The 24,070-nt window shown below is 39.5% G+C and overlaps 1 protein-coding gene across 1 annotated transcript in view; it reads left to right on the top strand.

The window, feature by feature from the left end:
* ssbp4 (single stranded DNA binding protein 4) overlaps nucleotides 1-24,070 on the top strand; it is a 105,386-nt gene that overhangs the window by 19,072 nt on the left and 62,244 nt on the right. Inside the window, exons 3-4 of the mRNA XM_030131942.1 lie at nucleotides 1,686-1,747; nucleotides 15,476-15,560. Of these exons, the coding sequence (XP_029987802.1) occupies nucleotides 1,686-1,747; nucleotides 15,476-15,560 (147 nt within the window). The remainder of the gene's footprint in view (nucleotides 1-1,685; nucleotides 1,748-15,475; nucleotides 15,561-24,070) is intronic.

The raw sequence follows: 24,070 nt of genomic DNA on the forward strand, positions 1-24,070 counted from the left end.
GAACGCCGTGGCAGATTCCTCAATAGTATAAAAGAAAAGTTGCAAACAGACATGATTTGTTATACTCATCTATATCACTCAACATTCAATGAGTGTGCTAAAGCCCATGTGTCATTGTCAGCTCTTCTGGCACACACAAGACCTGTTCGCCCTCTCTGTGCTTTTATTTCTTCCCAGTGTTCTTTTGTTTTCTAATCTTCCCTCCTCTTTACTTTTGCTTCTGTCTTTGTCTTCCTCCTAAGCCTCCTCATACATAACATAGAGCTGTGGTACAACATAACAGGTGTTTCTGGAGCACACCATAAGCCTGCACAGCCTGATGTTAGGTCTGAAATACCAAAAAAATCTAAATTTGTGGGTGAATAGTCTTTAAATGTCTAAAATTGTGAGTTTGAATTGGTATTAAAACTGAGAGAGGGTAAACCTTTATTTTACCTTATTTAACCTAGAAGTCCCTCTTTTCCTAGCAAGACCTGAACAAGAAGGCACACAAGTCCATGCAACATCTAAAAATCAAACATAATAATCATGTTTAATATTACAAATAGAAACAATAGCCTGTCAATGAAGGACTGTGGTTTAAAGACATTAGTATCACATGGGAAGTCCGAAAAACATAAGGCTGCTAAAGTCTGGCTCCATTTATAAAGATCTTAAAACTTCTTGAAACCTGCAGGAATCCTTTAATATATTTCTTTCTTTTTTTGACTTTGTGTTGTTATTGACATTTTGCATTTGCAATTTTTAACGAATCCCACTGTCTCCTTAAAAGTTCTGCTATTTTGACACAATTTGCCTTTGTTTCAGATAGGTACGGATTGTTTCTTAAATTGCACTGGGTTCGTAGCTCACAGTGTCTTTGTCACACACTCGCAAATGTTTCAATAGATAAGGGACTTCAATCCTCGCAGGTAGACTGTAGGCACACACACACACACACACACACATACACACACATCTGCTCAGTGCCATCTAATGAGAGCGCTATCACCTGGACTCTCTTGCCTCAATTAGCCTCTGTTCCTCCTTCAGAGAGAAACACACACATTTATAGTATGCACACAATACGCTCCTGTCCCTGAGAGGACTTTGCCACTCTATGTTCTCCAGAGCTGTGCAGCACTCAGCTCTTTAGCGGCATTAAATCAACAGGCCCACACCCACCTACGGCACACCACATCACTATAAACTGCACTGGGGAAATCTATAGAATAGACACAGAAATAGAAATATCAAGCTTCTTCCTTGGAAAAACGCTCATTTCGCTGCCGTCACGCCTTCCTCACAGACTCCAGTGAATGATTAAATGTATACATAAGTGTGTGTGCAGAATCATGTCAGGAGGAGTGTGTGAAACAGGCGGCAGGTCTGTTATCTCTCGCTGGATCTTATCTCAGTGTCCAGATACAGGCGAGAGCTCTGCTGGTGTGTGAGGGCAGTGGAGAGGGCCGAGCTGTCAGGGCGACCACAGTGTCTTATCCGCGAACTCACCGCTGCACTTCACTGTGCTGCTGCCCGGCGGCCTATTTTTCTGTCTCACTATCCCTCTGTCGGTCTGAAGTTGGGAGGACAGTTGAGCAAAATGATTACATTATGCATAAAACATGCTGCGGTGTCTAATTTTTCATTCCTCTCCTTTGCCCCCCGCCCTCCCCCTTTGATTCTTCTCTTTCCTTCACTCGCAGATCCGATGGGAGAAGAACATCACACTTGGGGAACCTCCAGGATTTTTACACTCGTGGTGGTGGTAAGTATACATTGATAATTCACTCATAATCTTCTTTAACTGACTGTCTTTGCCGCACAAACGCTCAAGTTTTCAACAGTCATCCCGTAGAAGTACCCCTGATGGCCTGAAAGAATGCGCAGGGGTGGAGAGGGACAGTAATTGCAGAGAAGGCTAAATACATCATCTCACACATGTTTAAGCGCTGTAGTCCTGGCGTCCCTCTGATTGACAAGTGAGCGTACTTCCCATGCTCTGTTATTTCAACCTCACATCTGAGAAGAGAGTCAAGCTGTCCAGTCAGTCAAAATCCTGGACAGATCCTCTATCCTACAGATCCCGACACTGAGAACTGTCGTGAATTTGTTGAAAGTGATTCTCCGTTTTAACAGAACAAGGCTCTGACGTTGGTTCTTGCTCCTTTTTTCAGCCTCTTTAAACAAATCTGTCAGATCTGGTAATGCTAGATAAATAGAGGACAGTGTTTTCTATCTGGCTGGAAGAACAGGGTCAGTGGGCTTAGTGCCTGACACGTACATTGTTTTTCTCCATGTCTGAATTGGAGAGAATGGGAACACCCAAACAGAGGGTTCCCCATTCCAAATGTCCTGCCAGCAGCTGCAGCAAAACAACGTTAAATCGAAGACATACGCAGATAGAACCGTATAGGTGGGTTAAGGCATCTATAGCAAGATATAGTGTTACAAACCACACTGTGCACTGCTTGGATCTGACTAAACTTTGTGAATCGTAGGCTGCAATATGTTGCAAGTCAATCTATAATAATAAAACATCATCGTCATCCTCCTGCACCAAGCTGAGGTAAGAAATGCACTGTTACTGTTTGGAAAATACAAGGAGAGATGGATGTGGACCCAGATGGGACTCAGGAAAACAGGTCAATTATGCAAAAAAAAAAGAAGGATGAAGCAGTTTTAGCATAAAATGTATCTAATGTATATATCATCCATCATTCCTGTTGGTTGGTAGATGCAGGCCATAGTGTCGTCACACTGACATCAGCTCTTGGAGACCCTCTCTCCCAGTGTGAGGTAGGACCACCATTTTGGAACCACGACTGCGTTTCTTTCCTGCCGGTCGTCTTTGGTCTGGGTTGGCCCACAATCGTGTGGCGTAAACCCGGCTTTAGGAGTGAGCCGGGCAGCTGGAAAAGAGCGCAGACAAAGAAGCGGGACGGCAGACAGGCGCAGAGGTTCAATCCTCAGCAAGGCAGCACGAGGGCAAAGAGAACCAGGATAAGAGGTTTGACAGGCCAGCTTTGTTTGTCATTCATGCTATCCTGCTCATCCCCAAAGCCCCTCGGCTGGTCCTGTGTAATAAACCCGGACATGCAGCTTCGTTCATTCATCCTCTTCTGGCCCCCGTGTGTGTTGTAATTGTGCAGCCTGTTGACACGGTTCATAATGGTCCTTAAAGAGCCTGGCTTCTCTCAACCTGACAGCTCTCAATTGGACAGCTACCAGTAATACTGACAGAATGACATACACAAACATACAGCGCAGCATAAGTTTGCTCTTGCCTCTGCCCTAACCAATAAGAGGGCTTGGGGAGTCTAGTGTGTACTAGTGTGAAAACAGGGAATAGAAGGGGAAAGCGCTGGCAGTGTGTGCTCTGACTGTATTGATATATTTCGGTGTAGTGACCTAGTGTGCGTGTGTGTCAGAACAGTTGGAGAGGAGGCTGAGAAGGGCAGGGCTCCACAGTAGTATGACCTAGCTGAGGGGCGTCTGTCTGGGCCACGCAGCACGTGGACGTGAAAACTCACTGGGGGTGGGGTCCAGGAGGCGGAGTCCCCCCCTTGTCCACCCCTACGCCACCCAGCAAACCCCCCATCCTCAAACCTCCCCTAAAACAAAAGCTCCAGATGGTAGAAAAGCCACCAACCTCCCTCATCCCTCACCCTTCGCTCCCCCTCCTTCAACCTTTGTCTGGAGGCCTGTCCTTTGTTTGCGGAAGCGAGAACCCCGAATGGATTAACTCTTTGCATTCCAGCCTCTTTTGTGTTAAACAGCCAAATCTAAGACCCTGACCCTGCCACTACCCCATCCCCACCCCCGTTGTCCCCTCCTCGGCTCCTCACAAGCGGTTTTCTTCCCTCCTCTCGCTACCTCTGTGGTTGTTTCCTGTAGGACGTCGTTCGCTGGGCTTCAGAATGAAACCAGGGCTACGGGAAGAGGGGGAGGGAGGAAGAGGGAGCCTGGAGGTGGGGGTCACTCATCCACATCTGTTGTTATGTGTGGAGGGATAAAGAAAAAGCTCAATGAGGGTTGCAGGTGTTGATTGTCATTAGCTCTCTCTCTATTGGTTGCTGCTAGTTGTCTCCTCCTTATCCCAAAATCGATTGCTTTAACCAGTTTTCACTGGATGGACACTGAATCCTGTATACAACCCCCCCTCAGACATACACACATACACACACACACACACACACACCCACCAACACACAAATACACACAAGAAACCGCTGCAGTATGTAGCAGGATCCTGTGTGATAGCCTCTAGCAGAAATTCTTGTTTGTGAGGGGCAGTGAAAACAGTGAGCCGTCCTCTGCTTCCAAATATCTGCTTTTCTTTTTATTAATACAGTTATCAGACAGTTGTTTTAAATATTTCATCCCACTGTTTCTTCTTTGTTTCCTTTAGATTTCTATAGACTTCTGTAAAATCCAAGAGAAATGGACTCTTATCTATAAATGGCAGGACACTCACTGTTCTTTTTCCTGGAAAAAAGTGTAATGTTTGTGAAAATCTGCAATGCACGCTAACGTGTTTGAATACTGCAGTGACAAAATAGTGTTGGAAAAAAAATTACCATCACACTGAAACCTGATTGGTCGAATCATATCGTATGACTCATGCGTTCAGGGTTCCATTTAATGATTTTTCCTGCTCATCAACTGTTATGATGGTTTAATTGTACTATCATGATGGTGATAAAAATATAATTTATTGGCAAGCAATACTGAAAACTTAATTTTTAACAGTTGTAATTGTACTGTGTGTAAGATTTAGGTGGATTTAGTGGGACTGAATTGCTGAAATTAAATATCACATTCATAATCATATTTTCATTAATGTATAATAACCCAAAATATGAGAACTAGAGTGTTTTTTTTAGTAGTAGTAGTAGTAGTAGTTTTTTCGGACGTTAATTACTTTAAACAACAAACAAAAAACCACATATCCACTCTTCCGTATACAATATGACCAAAAGGGTTTAGGCTGAAGTTCAAACTTATTTTGCTTCACCCTATTTACATTTAACACAATGTTTCCACCTGAAAACAAACAAGCAAACAAAAATTTTTCAATGTAATCATTGCTAAATATATAACAGAAGAGAATACATATAGAGAATTCATGTATTTGTTGCCTTAGAATGAACTGTTTGTGTGTACAGACGTTGCAGTTTGCCTCCACAGAGTCCGCCATGTTTTCACAGTAAGCCAGAATAGACTTCCTCTTCATTTTTCTGATTTATAGCAGGTAGAATCCAGGCTTAATTTGCTTTATGTCACCCACTTTATTTGAGTTTGAACAGTGTTAATATCTCTCACTGAAAAAGACAGAACAAACACAGACTTCAGGTATTTTTCGTGGCCATCGTAGATGGTTGTTGGCTGGATATTTATTCCCTGTCCATACGAAAACGGCTTCGGTCGTATCCGCAAAAGTATTGTATCAGATAGGCCTTTCGTCCACACAAAACCGGCGTTTTCAATCACTGAAACCGCAACTCTTTGAGACCGGGTCCCAGAGTGAATACATTTGAAAACGCTGGTTTTGTGTCTTCGTCTGTACGACCAAACCACAACTTTTCTAAAATGATGATGTCATAGCCCCACCTCTCTAATCTTTCACCCCAGTAGCAAGACGTGACTTCACAACAACAACAACAACAATGGCAGACTACAAAGTAGTGCTCGTGCTACAACAGCTATTGAGCTTATTGGAAATACAGAAACAAAATCTTTGGCTACTCTTTCATTACAATGAGCAACAAACAACCATAGCTAACAATATTCTCTACATACTCTTGCATCTACTGTGAAGAGGGACAACCAGGAAGTAATACTGGATCAGACCCAGTAGAACCAAACAAGCTTTATGTGCATGCTCCACGTCTTCTTTATTTTTTTGTGAGAGCATTACAATGCCACATACAGGCCTGGCATTTGTACTACATCATTTTTAGTCCTTTTCAGTGGTTTCATGTGGACGCAGATATTTCCTGAAATGCACTTTTTTGAAAACGACAAAGAAAATGATCGGATAGGAAAAGATGCGGTTTCATGTGGACATGGCCTTAGTGGGTTGAGCACTACATCTTCACCCCTTGATGTCAGTAATATCAGACACTAAACCTTTAACAGCTTAATTTCAGTGTAAAATAAAATCATCCATTTCAACTCAATTCAAGCCACATATAATCCTCTGGGCATCCTTTCACATCTTCATATAGGAATGAAAATTAAGACTTAAACAAACAGTGGAAAATTATTTTGATTACTGATATAAACATAAAAGCATTATTCAGTGAAATAAAAAGTACAATTAAAGCAACACAAAGTGAAATTAATTGTGTTGAATAGAATTATCCGGGTTTCCAATAATAAAAACTAAAACTCACTGGATAAAAATTAAACTGAAAAATCAAAAACTGAAACCGAATCAAACCCACTGAACATTTGTGAACTATAGGAACTCAGTTGCACTCGTAGCGATGTCTGTAAAACTTCCATTTGTGTTTTGCGTCCCTGCAAAGCCGTCACTCTCATTCCAATGACAGTTGCTGTATTTATTAGCCACGGTCCAAAGGGAGTGTTCCTGATTTACATGGCGCGTGGATGTTGTTGTTTCCCTCCTGCCTGCTGAATGCATCGCTGCTACCAGGAGAATAGCTGCTACTTGAGTCAAGGTAATAAAGACAACTGGAAGGGTTGTGTGTCTCCGCCTCCCCTCTTTGATTGCAGCATTTTGTCCCATTAAGAAGAGCCTGTTCTGATAAGAGAAGAAGGACTCAGCGTGGTGACTCCCTGTAACTTTATTTATATATTTTTTTGACTCACTTTCTTTGACTCATGTTCTGTCTGCTTCCTTATCTCCCTTTGTCTCCATCTGTCTTCATTTCTACGTCTAATTCTCTCTCCTGACTTCCTGACTGATTGGCTGAATGGCTGGTTGGACGACTGGCCACAGAAACACACAGGATTATCATGTAGACCTGCCACCCGCAGCCGGTGTGTCTTTCTTTTCCTGTGTCTTTGTTTACTCTCCTTATTATAATGGAAAAGCACATTGTAACCAGTGGCTTTGTCAGACCACAGTTAATTACAAATAATTATCGTGATGGCATTTAATTTTAGTAATTGTCTTCTTCTGGACGGCTGGACGCTAATCCCTTCCTCCTCTGTTCTGGATACAAAGTGTGTTCATGTGTGGACTCTCACTGCCAGCTCATATGTGTGTGTGTGTGTGTGTGTGTATATATATATATATATATATATATATATATATATATATGTATATATATATATATATATATATATATATATATATATGTATATATATATATGTATATATATATATGTATGTATATATATATATATATATATATATATATATATATATATATATATATATATATATGTATGTGTATATATATATATATATATATATATATGTATGTATGTATGTATGTATGTATATATATATATATATTTTTTTTTTTAGCTTCGTCTCTCATTTGAATGAATAAAAACAGTTTGCATAACCCTAAGCTGCAATTTACATCTCGCCTGTGAATTCTCAAAGTAAGACGGTGAAAGTTTTCTGTGAATTTCCCAACTTTGAGTTGTGTGGCTCAAACACCACCAGTTACTTCTCATAATACCATAAAGAGCTTCCCATGATTAGATGATTAGATTGAAATGATTAGATAATTGGATAGAAAATGTACTATTATAAGGGTGTACAGAATACAAGATTTCTGGCAGATTGCTGTTGCTAATTAACTGCAAATGTTGACTTCCCCGATAATTTGGAAAGATTAGTGTGTCTGAAAATCAAGCTGCAACTATGACATTGGCTTTTCCCCTCAATAGGGGTGGGATTGTTAAATGAGAGACAACAATGGTCATACCCAAAATTTGCCTGGATTTATTCATAATGATGCGTGAAATGATAATGTTAGGGTTGTAAGATATGGTTTAAGTCTCATATCCTGATATCAGTCCTTTCATATCCAGATAACAATACATACACTACATGGACTGAAGCAGTGTTTTTCAACCTTGGGGTCGGGACCCCACGTGGGGTTGCCTGGAATTCAAATGGGGTCGCCTGAAATTTCTAGTAATTGATTTAAAAAACAAAAATGTACTAATGAAAAATGTATGGTGACTTGAGAGTGACAATGGCCTCTATGCACAGCCCCAGTATTCCCTGAATTTAAGGCAGCTCCTTTATTTCCTGTCTTTCATTATTGGACACACTAATTAATCCAGGTGTGTCTGACCACAGCAGTCTCAACAAGAAGTAGCAGGCCCACCTGGATGAATCAGTGTGTCCAATAATGAAAGACAGGAAATAAAGGAGCTGCCTTAAGTTCAGGAAGTACTGGGGCTGTGCATAGAGCCCATCTCAATCCATAAAAGACATGACAAACTGTGAAGCTGAAACTGAAGGTACTGTTTATCTTTTAAATGTTCACTGTGGTCAGTTTCAGATGCTGCAGCTCTTTCATAATTCATAGTTTGAGTTATTGTTTGTTCAGTATTAATTGTCAGCCTTGTATATCCAAGCTGGACTGACTTTACATATCCTGACCAAGGAAAATAAAATTCTCACTTTGTGCAGTAATCTACACCTGGCTTTTCTGCCTCCATCCATAATAATATACATTATATAGACTAAATGTCGTCTAAAATTAATGTTTATTTGCAACATAGTATAGCAAACTATTACATGATCAAAAACAAATTAATTTTAGTAAAAAAAAAGTCTCAGTTTTTAATGTCTGGGGTCGCCAGAAATTTGTGATATTAAAGTGGGGTCACGAGCCAAAAAAGGTTGGGAAACACTGGACTAAAGTATTGGGACACATTGAATTCATGTGTTTCATCACTAACAGGGGCCTGGACTACAGTGAAATAATGATAAATGTCATTATTTATGTTCTGATAAACGTAATAAATTTCCTAGGATTACTTTTCTTTACTTTGTCATCTATGCTTAGAACATGCTGAGTTTTTTACTTATTCACCTACTTTACTTATTTTTGCTAAACAATTACTTTTTGTCATCATTTTCCTCTAGATTCATGAAATATTTGTCATTTTTTAACCTTAAATAATCACTTTAATCTACAAATAATCATCTGGTGCATTCATTTCTTACACAGCAAGAAAAATTTGCCTTTAACCTTGAAAGAAACATAATTATAGACAACTGACATAAGCATTTTTATCATGATAACATTTTATAATATTACTAATTAACAGGAATGTGACGTAAGCTGTAGGTGTGATGTGTCCCGCTATTTTTGTCCACTTAGTGTTTCATGATAGAGTACATTTTCTCTAAATTAAACAAATAACAAATATACAATTACATGTAATTATTCCAGTTTATTATGTTTTAAGGTATGTACTTGGCACAAGTTACCAATCACATACTGTATGTATCAACACATAATAAAATATAAAAGTATAAAATATAACAGGGTAAACAGAAACTGCTTTAGACCTAAAGTAGAGCAAATTTATGTCAATGACTGTCACGATAATAAACTTGACACATAGATCTAACAGCCTGAGGACGTGAATGTGACACCTGTGATGACCCACGTGTATAGATTTCCTGTTTGATGAAATCTCAAAAGGCTAATCAGCACAATGACAGATAAATGTTTGTACTCAATAAGTCATGTGGTAAAAACTTGGCGTCTCTCCCTGCTACTGACTCTATCTGAGTTTGACACACAGACAGGACTTAATGGTGCATTCAGTGCACCTCGTAAACCATTGTTTCATGTGCCAAAACATTTGGGTACAGATAAACCTCAAGCTGCATTCATGTATACCTCGTAAAATCAAAAATCTTTACTCTTAATGGCCAGGAACATTGTGTAGCACAGGAAATTTATATTCATATCGTTAGCCTCATAGCATAATTGTCTAAGTCATATTATTTTTTAGGTCATAGCCAATGATGTAAAATAAAGCAGCAGTGTTAGCAGAGTCAAGTTATGCAGATATCACAATTTGGCCAAAAATATAACTTAGGCAATTATGCTAGGAGGCTAACGATTTTGTCTTTTTTTATAGTTTTATTTCATAGTGGAACATCTGCCATTTCACTGAAAGAAAGGAAATGCTTCCAGAGGTTGATATTCTGAAGAGTAGCCAGTGAAAAGACTTTAGTTATCAAATTATATACTGTGAGCGTCACTCATTATAGAAAAATTATGATCATAACTGTGAATAGGGACAAAAATATCAAAGCAATCATATACTTTTTAACAGTGGATCAAAATGAATAGAGGGCTAATGTAAATTATGGTATCATATCTAAACTGTGTACATGTGACGGAAGTAGCTGCTCTTCTCGGTATGATTCCCTCGTTTTGTCTTAGCAGGTTGGAGTTCACTTTCCTCCATGTTTGGTGTTGCCTTCATGCACATTTCCTGCTGGTGGAAGATTCTGCTTTATCTAAATCAGGGGTGTCAAACTCATGTTAATAATCAGGGGCCACATACAACCCAATACGTTCTCAAGTGGGTCAGGCCAGTAAAATAATAGAGTAATGACAGAATAATATTTTAATTGTGGAAAAAAAAAAGTACTGTATGAAAATGTGAATAACCCGAACAACCATGTACAACCTGAAATTTCTCAAGAAAAATAAGTGTAATTTCAACAATGTTATGTCTGCTTATTATTAACACAACTTACTGTGGATCATGAATGCACAAAATATTTAGTCACAAGTAGAATATTGTCAAAATTGCACTTATTTTTCTTAAGACATTTGTGCAGATTATTCACATTTGATTGTAAATGTAAACATTGCATCATGTAATTTTCCTTTTTTTTAATCATTAAACCAAGAAGAAAATTTGGAGAATTCATCGTTTGTTGGTTATAATTATATTATTAGACTTGAAATCATATTGGTCTGTATGTGGCCTCTGAACTAAAACGAGTTTGACACCCTTGACCAGCGTAATTTTTGCACTTCACAAGTTCATCCCACAGGCTGGATTAGACCCTTTAGACGGCCGATTATTGCCCAGGGACCATGTGTTTGACACCCCTGATCTAAATGATAAAAATGAATACTGTAAATGACCTGTGATAGAGCATAATATGTAACCACAGACTACACTATATGAATGAATGAATGGTTTATTTTTGGTTTGTCCAGTAATCTCCACACACAGTACAACAACCACGATACACACAAAAACCGAAAAAAGGTATAGGCCAGAAGCAGAAGTTTATTTTTTACCTGTCCTTTTCATCTGACACATCACTTAGACTAATTTAAATGTGTACATCATTGAGCATTGTCATTATAACAAAAGAATCAATAACAAAACAAAAACACATTTACCATCTCCACTTAATATTACTGAATGATTTTATACTTAAGGCATTTTTTAAACTTCATCAGAGAAGTGAACAACTTAAATTCATCATCAAGTCCGTTCCATAATTTCACACCCACAACCCAAATACATCTGGACTTCACATTTGTCCTCACTTTCATACATTCAGCAATATAAAGACCTCTTAAATTATAGTTACTCTCTCTTAATTTAAAAAAGTCTTGAATGGTATTTGGAAAATTATTATTTTTTACTTTATAAATCATCTCTAATATTTTGATAAATACAGTATCCAGCAATTTTAAGGTATTAAGTTGAATAAATAAATTATTAGTTGCTTCAAAATATCCTACTTTATTAATTATTCTAATAGCTCTTTTTTGTAGTTATACTAATGTATCTATACTAGTTTCTCCTGCATTCCCCTATATACTATATGCATATCATCATTTCATACAGCCCTTGGTACAGTAGAGGAGAATGTATTTCCCCCCAAACATATCCTGACCCAAAAAAAATCTGCTTTGTTGCATTTGTACAATATTAGAATTATTTTGCTTGCTAATGTTACCCCTCTTCATACTTTCATAGATTCTTTCACTTTCTTTTCCCCGTCCACTCTTAGTCTGTACTGTACATATTAACACTTTATCGGGCAAGTGACTATTTTTGGTAATTTCCGCATGCATTATAAAACAGTGACAGCAACAGTTACAGTGAGGCAATAATCTCAGGTCCAATTAATTCATGTTTAGGGGTTAAACATTTTTATAGGTTATAATCTAATGATTGAATTTAGTCTAATGTTGTTCAGTCAGTATGAGTATTAAGTGTTGCTGTACCTACCCTGTCAAAATAAGTTATACATTATCATATTGTACAAGTAAATGTGACCCAGGACAATTAAGTCAAATCCTTCCATACTATATATAAAGAAGTCATGTTGGTTTAACATAGGTTAGTTTCGTAGACATGACATAAAAGAAAAATTTCAAATATATGTAAAGAAGTTATGTTACTTGAACAAATAAGAATTGAGTACACTTAACACAAATAAATATTTTTTGGTAAACATAACTTTATAATGTGCAACCGATGTACATATTTTTTTCATGTAAATTGAACAGACATTTTTTTTTCAGTGTGCTTTGTTAGGTACCATGTAGTAATGGTACTAATTTAAGTAATAATTTGTTGACAGGTGTCTGGATCAGCACTTATGATGTAATGTTCTAAAAATGATTCTCTAATGTTTTGAAATACATGTTAATCTTACATGTGTTTTTTCTTGGATTTTTATATACTATACAGGGCGGGGAAGCAAAATTTACAATATTTTGAGGCAGGGATTGAAAGACAGTGTATGACCAATTAGTTTATTGAAAGTCATGAGAATTTATTTGCCACAAGAAAATTTACATAATAGAAAATGTTTTTATTCTATGTGTCCTCCTTCTTTCTCAATAACTGCCTTCACATGCTTCCTGAAACTTGTGCAAGTGTTCCTCAAATATTCGGGTGACAACTTCTCCCATTCTTCTTTAATAGTATCTTCCAGACTTTCTCGTAATAGTTTTGCTCATAGTCATTCTCTTCTTTACATTATAAACAGTCTTTATGGACACTCCAACTATTTTTGAAATCTCCTTTGGTGTGACGAGTGCATTCAGCAAATCACACACTCTTTGACGTTTGCTTTCCTGATTACTCATATGGGCAAAAGTTTCTGAAAAGGTATGGATAATAGTGTTATGGTATGATTAGGTATGATTATGACATCAATATATGTTCGGTTTCAAAACAATTGACGTAGTGCCTGCTGAGAAAAAACAACTAAATGTTCATTGTCAATTTTGCTTACTTCTTGGAGTTTTTTTTTTTTTGCCACTCATGGGTAAGGAACCAAATATGGTAATTTAATTGACCTTGATTTTCTTCACAACAATAAATTAATACATTTTGAAAAATTTCACAAAAGTCATAAAGTCTTGTTAAGTCCTCCAATAACACAGTAAGGTTGAAATTTTGAATTTCAAACAATTTCTATAAGTGTCCTATAAAAGGTTAAGGATAATGTATTATATGTTGATCACCTTAAATAACAACAGAATAATGAAAGTATTGGCTTCTGCGTTTAGGCTTGTGTTCCTGCGATCGTGCCTCAGATTATGCAGAGAGGCAAAGAATGAGATTTCAGAATGAACTCAGACAGACGCAGGTCAGCTGTTCAAATCGCAATATATTTCAGACTTCGCAAGGCCAGGAGATGTTAGATCACCTTGCCCCTACCCCTGTACCAGTACCTGGTTGTGTCTTTTCAGTAACAAACTGCGCCCCATTTCATTTCCCTGAGAGCTGATTGGATTTGCGATGGTCGCGCTTTCTCACCGCTGCTCGTCTCAGACAGAGCAGCAATCTCTTTAACACCAACCGATAGATATGATAATGTACACTGGCTTTATTGTCAAGTGACAGAAGGGCAGCACAACCACTCCAGATACACACACGCGCGCACACACACACGAACACACACATTCACACACACCGTACATGTTCACCACCATTTTCACACAAGCACTGTCTCCATACTTCAGCACCCTTGTCTAGTGGGAGCCCTAGTACCTGCTGAACACCTCAGGGCAAAAACTCAGCCTTTTAATCTTTAAATACTTTAATAACACATTTCTATTTTAGTTCATACACTCTGTGAGGTTGGTATCTTGTGCCAGTGGGTTGAAATTTATTGTTTGTGGTTCTTTTTATTTTTAGGACACCCATCATTTTGCTCTTGTTTTCTTGATGTCCTCAAATAACACTCAAAGCATCAAAACGAATGAAAGAGCCGCGATCAAGTTTTTTTTTTTATTATTCTAACCTTATTTAAGACACAATAACCGTTAAATTTAAGGTTCTGAGATAAATATTGTCGACAGTGAGAAATGACCAGCAGTTCTGGGTGATCAGCCAATATTTTCTGCTCTATTCTGCACTCTGTCACATCATATGTCATGGATGTTTCTAACGTCAGCACACAGAACACGTGAAACTGTTTATTTGCACCTTTAAATGACACAAAAAAGCTCAGCACTTCTCTTTTTTTTTATTCGCCGTCCATTAAATCAATAACTTGAAGAAAGAGAAGTCCTTAATGTGCACAGGCTTAGCAGGTACTTAATTTCACTGCAGTAATTAAGGGCCCATTTGGAGTGGGACCTGGTGGCCCCTGCCGCCCTGGAGAAGTGGGATTGGTCTAATTAGCTAATATGAGTACAGCTGATTGGGCAGTAAGTAACATAATCACAGTTGATTGGTCAATAACCTCCAGGTCACCGGGGCAGACTGAGAGCGACATTTGGGGACCCATCCTTCCTGGGTAAAAGCTCTTCTGAGCTGAACTGCTGGATTCAGGGCGGGCTGCAGTGTAATTGGTTGGAGGGTTACTTTTCATGAGAAGTCGTATAATAGGTTGTGGGTATCGAACCTTTTCAATCCTTTTTGAGAGAAATGAAATTTGTCTGAAGCACTGAGAGCACTTACAAAGTTATCAAAATATGTTTTGCTGATCCTGTTTGCAGATTCTTTGATCAAATATTTCCTGATTCATACCTTCACCCATTTTCATCAAAATAACAGTTTTGCTCCCAATAGAGTTTTTGTCACAAACTGTTTTAACAAATTTATTTATGTGGGTGTGAACTCGTCTCACAGTTGTAATTGTAGAAAAAAAAACAAACAGACAAAGAATATTTCGACAAGTCTCCTGTTCTACCATGAATGTTTTTTTCTGCACCAGAAAGTTTGTTTTGATTAGTGATGCACAAAAGGTTTCACAAAAAATTTGTATATTGTTACTTTAATATCACTCAAGGTTTCAAGGAATTTTAGATTTAGCATTGTACCAAATTCATTTAATAGTTGACATCAGCATTGAAAAACTGATGAAGAAATTAAGCTGCTGTTGATGTTCATGTGTGGATTTATTGTTCTCTGTATCAGATTATTTAACCCATATACACAGGATCTGAATCCACAGGAACACATGAACCAGGAACATTATTTGTCTGTGATTCACACTGTAACTGGTCTAACTGCTGCCACTCTCTTGTCCTGTGTACAGTGTATTCTGGGATCTGTACTGCGCTGCCCCAGACCGGAGGGAGACATGTGAACATTCCAGTGAGGCCAAGGCTTTCCATGACTATGTGAGTGAACTTAACCAACCCTCCTGTTTGTATGAGGGCATTTGGGGGCGAAAATATACACCCATGCACCACTTGGACGCAGTCATTCACACATGCTTGTGAGCGTACGAGCACACACAGCGAGTGCATATCAGAGAGAAGAGACTGTTCTGTCTGTGATAATGCTGCTGGGTCCTGTTTTGACATGTCTGCGTTTCTTACTGTCTGCTTGTCTGGTCTTTCCGCTGCAGCCTCTGTTCTGGAAAGGACCGCTTTCTGAGCCAGACGTCTGAAATAGCATGCTTTTAAAAATGCAGCGACTATGAACACGGCTTCTATATTTTATGGAATGTCCTCAGACTTCCATCTTTAAATTTTTAAAGTCAAATGGAGACTATCGATGCCATTTTACCACATTCCACTCGATTTGCCTTAATTACAAATCAATTTTCTAACATGGGCAGCATAATGTGAACCTCAGCTGCTGGCTGCACTTCCTCAAATGCTGACCTCTTGACTCCTCAGATCGCGGGGAAACTGTCAACACTAGGTGAAAGGCCACGACACTGCCTGGCTATTTATTGGTCCACTCAGAGATTCAATAAAGGTCGAAGTGCATAAAGCAGCTGGCTGATCACACAGGCACATTAACACACATACACTAACACAAAATGTACACATATATAGGACACATTTAGAGCTGTCCAGACCAGGCTAGTTGTGGCTGCAGGGGCTACACGGGGTGGAAAAAGGTCGGCATCTCTTACCCTTTGACCCTCTCATCTTGTGAAAAGATGAGGCAGTCGATCTATAACCTATTGAATACATACACACATTACAAAAGCTGGTTGATGTGTGAAGGACTACAACTAAAATCTCTCTGGTTTATCTCTCACAATGTAAATCACCTGTTTGACATGACTCTGGCTCTTACAGACTTTACCTTCTCACAGATTTATACACTTTATCTGATCCTTTTCAACTTCTCCAGACTGTGCTAAATATTTTCATTATGTTGCCAGAGATGTATTAATGGCTAAATTGGCATTAGGATATAGGCTAGCCAGACGACTTCAGTTTGCAGATTATTACTCCACTTTGGCAGAAGGGAAACCTGAAATGGATTAACAGTGCTATTCTTACCATACGCGGTTTTAGCCTGTAGCCAGTCGCCCATTCAGTTGAACTCTCTTATGAGGTTTGACAGCAAAAGTGTGAGCACTTGTCAGTTGAACAGATTACATTTGTTGTGCATGTACTGTGCATGTGTGTACGGGAATGAGCTGAAGTGTGCGTCTCCGCCTGTCTGTGTGTGTGCATGTGTTGGACCACCATAAGATTAATTACATGGTTAATTAAACCTAGTAGTTAATTAAATCTGACAACTGTGTCTAATTAATCTAAATGCCATATAATTTCCTACACCTTTCTCCAGAGGTAGGCCAGCTGGATACCTGCATGTCAGCTCTTAAATGGCTGCGCTTTGACAGGCCTGGTCAATATATGGCTGCATTTCAAGCTGCAAACTCTGCTGCCATAAAAGACACATCTTAAAACACCACGCATGCATAAATCACTGAGCTGAGAAACTATATACAGAGCTGATGACAATTGCTTTGTTTTTGAACATAGAGGGAAATAAAGAAATATGCACTAAAATTGCAGAGTAAGGAATGTAAGTGCATGTATGTATATGGCTACAAGGTCTTATTACTGTCACGTTGAAAAGACAGAACTTTGTTGTTGTTGAGAAACTCAGACAGTAGTACGTGACCTTTGACCCGGCCAAGTTCAGGAGGTCAGAATGCACAAGCTGTTAGACAGACAACACTGATCTTGTTGTTGTCTGTGCCCTTTTGTAAAACCTTATTAATGGAAATATTAGCCTGTAACTCTTGACTCTTCACCGCCAAGTCCTCTGTAAAGCATGTTTTTGTCTGTTTGCATCATTTCACCAAGGGAAACATATTACTATCAAATTAATATAATTACTCCACAAGTTATGTTCTTGTTTTGTTCTGCGCAGTGATGCTAGTTTGTAATATTAGAACGCTACAATGGCTTAAAGCAGTAACAGAAAACTGTGTGTGTGTGCACTGAGGGTGTGGCAGAAGCAAAATGTAGGCGTGAGTGAGCGTTTGTGCTTTTGTAAGTAGTAGCATGAGTGTGTGTCTTTGTGCGACACACACAGAGAGAGAGAGAGTGTCAGGGTCGAGGCGTGTGAATCCCCAGGGTGATGAGGGGTCTGTCTGTCTCTGATTAACTCTGGCTCCTTGGTCCCCGTAGACCGACGGCCTGATCAAGTCTCTATCACGGCCCCTTGCTGATAACGGCTCCCTCATTCCCCCGAGTCCCCCCGGATCACAGAGTGAAAAACAACACAGCTCCCAAGAGTTGTGCACACTCTGCTCTGTGTGTCGCTCAGCAGGAACATTGAAAGAGGAATGTTAGCAAGATGAAGTAGGATTGTTTAGTTTTTATTTTTTAATTTAAATTTCTTGGTAGTTATGCTGTCAGTTTGTTGTGGATAAAAATGAGAAAATACCAGCACCGGGCTATAAAATTGATATTTAGAAAGGCGCTTTGCTTATTTGTTTCCTGGAATTTATTTGGTTGCTAGGCAACATTGAGCCAGAGCACAGTCTTAGTTACAGATTTGGTTTGGCTCAGCTCAGTTCGGCTCGATTTGGCCCAGTTTGAAGGCACCTCTTACTCAGCCCCGTCCTACTGGCCTCTATTGTGAGTGATGATGATGTCGACTTTGTGGACTCTCCAGTTTGGGAAAGATAATGGAATATAATGTGCTAATCCTCAGATCTGGTTGACAGCTAATCCAGGGGAATGTGGTGGGATTGGAAACCCTGGACACACTCCCAGAACTGGAGGCCTCTGACTAGTTGGATGGCTGCTTGGCTTCACCCCTGGATGGTGAATCTGCTATCATAGCCACTCAGCTCATACGTAAACACTTACACACTCAGGCACACTTCTGTGCATATCAGGCACCCACACTCATATGCAAATAAATGCACACACTCAAAGTGAGTAAGATGATACTGTATCGTAAAGAGCTGCAACAGCCTGGAGCCTTGTACCTCTGTAAAGTAATTTAAGTGGTCTCTCTTGTAGACTTAATTGTTGGAGTTGTGTTTCTGTCTTTTCTCTTCACATTGCCTTTTAATCATGTTTATTTTTTTAAAAAGAGATTCACACATCTTATGGTCCTCCTCTTGCCGGATTTTGGATGTTCCTCAAAAGAGCACTTTGTTAAGGTAATGTGTTTGATTATAAGAACATGGCACGTCTTTAGTAACTCAATATGAATGATTAAAGGGTGGGAGCTTTGTGATGTAGAAAGCATACATATTGACGAGCGAGCAGGCGTGCTTGCACACACACACACACACACACACACACACACACACACACACATTCTTGTTCACATTAAAGCAGGCAGAAGAATGAGTCTCTGTTTTCGCTGCCTCTGACACACACACACACACACATGCACATGCATGCACTTGCAATCACAGACAAACAGTCTTTCAGGAAGTGATACACTCAGCCTTGTTGTTACAGACATTTTGCTTTGCCCCAGCCAGAGGTCGTAACCCCGAACATCTGCGATTCATGCCAATCCGGGTGCACTGCCTGGGGAGTGTCACAGATTTAGTGCCACAAGTGCGTCATTCACATCGGAGTGCTTCACTGACTCCACTCAGCTCTTGGCTTGTTGATGAAAACTGTCATGAATGAGACTCCATGATGGCCGAGATACAGAAGTCAAATGTGTGGAACAGACATTTTCCTTTGAATATTGCATCTTTTCCAAAAATAATCCACATTTGATCTGGCACTGAAACAATTAGTTAGTAATTTATCAGGTAGTCACATAAGGATGAAATGAAGCAGAGCTATTTTGATAAGATGACATAAAAGTCATTTCTCAAACAAAAATGCCATCTGCTTTGTAGCTTCACACAGGTGAATCTCTTGCTTTTCTCCATTTGGGAAAAAAAAGATAAATTCATTATGTTTTTCGATGGTAGACTTTTGTTCTGACAAAACAAACTAATTGAAGATGTCACATAGGGGTCCAAGGATTTGTCAACAGGCCTTTCTTGCACATTTTAGAAACTAAATCATTAGCTACTTAAGGACTTCAAGGAACAGGTATTTTTATTATTAAGCACATGGATGACTGTTTATGGATTATGTCATTGTTTATGAAGTGTCAGAGAAAAGTCAGGTCGGTCTATGTGTGACCAACACCACAGTCTCCACAGTTCTTCTCATAAACACAAAACACAGACTGACTTCACCTGTTTTGAGCCATAATGGGCAGGGTGTTTTAATGGTGTAACAAGTAGGATGACATTTACAAACTTTGTTGTAGAAAAGGCAGTGTGGAACGTTGAACCTCACATCAGGTTTGACCACTGAAAAAAAACAGGAAGTCTTTTTGGAAGAGCTGATGAACAGGATAGACGATGAGTTCAAGGACACAGATCCTGAGTTACATGTCTGATGAGACAGTTTAGTCTTGTCTCTAAAATAATTAAATTAACATGACATATTCTACTAGGTACATCAGTAAAAACAGGTGTGTAAAATACTAAAATGCATTTTTAATATCTATTATCTCTTTTTAGGGGATAAAGGAGACCTAAATATCTAATTTAAGCAATTTTTGTTATGTGTGTGTACTATTTTAGATAAAATATGACTAATGAAAATGACTGTATAACAGGAATGACCCATTTAGCAAATTTGCTTGAAAAATGACTCATTAATCTTGTTTCTTTATGTCACTGATTCATGTAAATAAAAAATAGGTGTTAGTTTCAGCCTTTGCTGTGTAGGCTGTTCATACTGTAGATGGAGGTGCTCTGGTGGCTGTTGCCTGGGGATTCTTTGAGAGGGTTAAACATTTGTTAGGCTGGACCACAGTAACAGGTGGCACAAGGGGAGGAGCTGCACTCTGTAAACAACCGCTGATGGCCAAACCTTTGTCTGGACTCTGTGTGATTTTCTGTGTGTTTTCCGTCTCCACAGCTCCCTGTATGCTGCCCTACCAGGTGCTCACTTGCCTCATTTTCTGCTAAAACCCTTCCTTCCTTCCTTTTCGGAGCCGTCACTGTCTTTGTCTCTGTCCTTTTTTGTTTTTTTTTCAAAGACAGAATTTACTCATCCCTGCACCGTTTTCCCTGCTTCAATTCCTCTCAGGTCTTTTTCACTGATGCCCCCCCCCCCCATACACACACACACATAAACACACAGTACCATCCTCCACCCCCCCGCCGCTCTTTCTTTCCCTTCCTCTCTGTTCTACGGTCTCTTTCTTATTCCTCCCCCTCTTCTCCTTTTGCCTCCCCCCGTCACTGCGCCTCCCCTCCCTCCTCCCTCCCCCTCTCTCAGAGGAGATTGATTGGGTAATCTGGCTGGGTGCCAGCAGTGCCCGCTTTCTTGCTCGGGGGAAGGAGAGAAGCGGGGGCGACATGACGACATACAGGAATAATAATAACATCCATAATACAGGCAGAGTAGGTATGGATGGAGGGATGAGGAGAAAGAGAGAACACTGGAATGGAATGGAGTCTGCGTTGGCATAGTGATATCTTCACACACATCCTTTCAGTTTAAATATAGCCTACACACAAATGGCATGCCATAACATTGCGTGTCCATTTCTGTCTATCTGTCTTTCTATCTTTCTGTCCCCCCCTGGTCTCCTCCGTTTGCGCCGGTGTCGTCTTTTAATATCAAACAGTGCGTGGAGTGCAGGCTGCAGGCAGACGGGTGTTGAGCGAGAGGACGCTGTCTTTGTGTGCTGTTGTTTACTGTTGTTACCGTCTAAATGAAAAAGGCCAGTCGGCTCCTGCGCCTGTGTATACCTTTCGCTATCTGAGGGAAGCTACAAAGCCTGAAAAGTGCTGCCCTCAAGCTGTGTGTGTGCGCGTGTGTGTGTGTGTTAGGCTGGAGGTCTGGAAGTGACAGAAGCAGAAGATCAAATATTGTTTATGATTCCCTTCCTCGTAGGTTCATTCTGGGCAAGCTTAAACTGCGTTGTGGTTTAGCATTTGATCTCGACCCTGAGAGTGTGCAAGCAAGCACCGGCTTCTGAATCTGTTGTTTGACATAGAGAGACATGGAGACAGACAGATGGAGATGACAAGCCAGGGACAGACAGACAGACAGACAGACAGACAGACAGATAGACAGGGAGACAAGTGACAGGAGGGAGGGGAGAGCCAGAAAGCAGCGGGGAGTTTAAGAATGACGGAGGGAGATGTATCGGTGTGCACTGACTGAACACACAGGGGACTCTTTTTGAAGTGTGTGTTTCTCGGAGTTTATCTGAGTTTTTTTGGGTACTAGCTATGCATTACTTCCTGCTAGCCAGAGCAGCATAAATGTCATGAATCTGCCTGAGCAAAGTTATTGTAAAAGCCAAACCCTGCAGCACTTACTTTCCCTCCCTTGCATACAGATTCCCAGCCCATTCCCATTTAATTTCCCTAACCCAGTTACCCATGAATGCCCTCTTAGTTGCAACATCATCATCCATAAAATTTAAACGAATGCTTTAAATGAATACTACATTCTGGGAAATAGTAGAAAGTCTTCAGGGCATTTGTTTATCTCTCCCAGTGAAAACCAGGATGAATGCTGCCAATTCTATTTCAGTTTACTTGTTTTCGGGAAATAAATTATGCTTCAATAATTAAAAAACAAAAAAAAAAAAAAGAAGCAACATTCGTCACATGTTTGCTTCGGCTGTAACCAGTTTCGAAACGGAGTTAGGAGTTTGTCGGGGGGTTGGGTGGGGTGGTTGGAAGTTTGAGGGCGACCTTCCATGCCGGAGGTGTTTACGTCTGTGGCATCTTGTCTGTGGTGCTTCACTTTCCAGACTTGTATCTCCTCACATATTTAGACACACACACACACACACACAAAAAGAGAGACAATTTCTCCCTCACATTGTGTTTGAAGTTCCCTGGCACTGGTGTCTCTCAAACCACATCCACTTATCCATTTACCCATTGTATAAAAAAAACCCTGTCCTGCACAAAATGGCATAAATTACTACAATTATGCCGCTTGTGTTTGCTTCTGCTTAGTTTGAAGTTTCCTCCTGTTAACCTGCGCTCACTGTGTCAGTGTCCTATGTGTGAACACAGAGTCAAAAGAGGACAGAACAACCAGTTATGAGGTTAGAACAGCATTAAGTAGATCTTGTGAGGATTATTTCAGTTAAGTAAACCTAAATTTCAAGTTCAAGTTTCAAGTGTTTTTCTGCCTCCGGCTCGTCTCCAGCAGTCTTTTGCAGCTGTGGCGCTCCCTGTTCGATCTTAGCAGCGAGCTTTGGAGCAACACTCCATTACTGCCGTTCCTCATTAGGTCTAAAACACTGACAGTGGTTACAAGGATTGTCAGGCAGGTCCCAGAGAGTGAAACCTATCTTTAAACATACACTCCTGTTGGTTAACTGGTGGGATTGTTGAGAAGTTTCTTCCTTCTCCGTGCCAAATTCTTAAATTAAATCAGCTCGTGTTGGAGTTGCGGTAGTTCACATAATATGAGAAGAAGTTTGATTTTTAAGTCAGGCTTGAATGTGTGTTGTTGGACAGATCCAGAATGACACATTATCTGTCTAATGAGGAATTAAGTGTTTGGCTAATGTCCTGTAAAAGTGTGTAATGAGACCTTTAAGAAGGACTTAGAAGGGTTTATTGTGACATCATTTGTTATTGTGATATATTTACAATTATTATGTTATCACAATAATATTTTTATATTATTTTCTTTGTCAGCCAAAAACTTACAAAATGTTTTAATATTTTGTTCATTTATTTAATTTTTCTTCATTTGGTTGTTAAAAAAGAGAAGATAATTGTTGGGAGTCGTCTTCCTCCTTAGTCTTTGTTACGCTCTAACCATAAAGTATAGTTTAAAATAACCAAGATCTTTTAGAGCATCTTGCACAGATTGCAGTCATTTTACCTATGATGATATAGCTTTGCAAAAGCTAGCATATAACATTAAATTGCAATAAACAAAATTTTCACAGAATCTCGTCTATTTAGTTATGTCGATTTGGTCTTGTTTTGTCTTATGTTTTGTGTATTTATTGTTGCACCTTATCTATTATTTTCAGCTCATTGATTGTGCTGTGCTTTCACTCACGACCAAAGATCACCCATGTATAATATATGTTTACATTACGTGCAGTTATGTGCAGCGTACAAGTCGAAAACGTGACCAAATCCCAGCAATATCTTTCAGAATACTCCTGATACTAAAAAATCTCCCCGTCTGATCTGTTTCTGCCTTAAGCACTGAGTTTGGTACACTGACACACTTAAACAGATGTGAAGGTTTGTGAAATGGTGCAGTAGGATGTTGTGTTCTGGAGTTTTTGCAAGGTTTCAGAGCATCCTTGCACATTTTGAAAAAAGTAGTGGTTGTGTGAATTTGATCTGTTTACTGTGCTACTACTACCACCTCAAAAAAGTTTGCACGGTAAATAC

This window comes from Sphaeramia orbicularis, chromosome 4 (assembly GCF_902148855.1).
Source record: "Sphaeramia orbicularis chromosome 4, fSphaOr1.1, whole genome shotgun sequence".
In the NCBI taxonomy this organism is placed as follows: Eukaryota; Metazoa; Chordata; class Actinopteri; order Kurtiformes; family Apogonidae; genus Sphaeramia; species Sphaeramia orbicularis.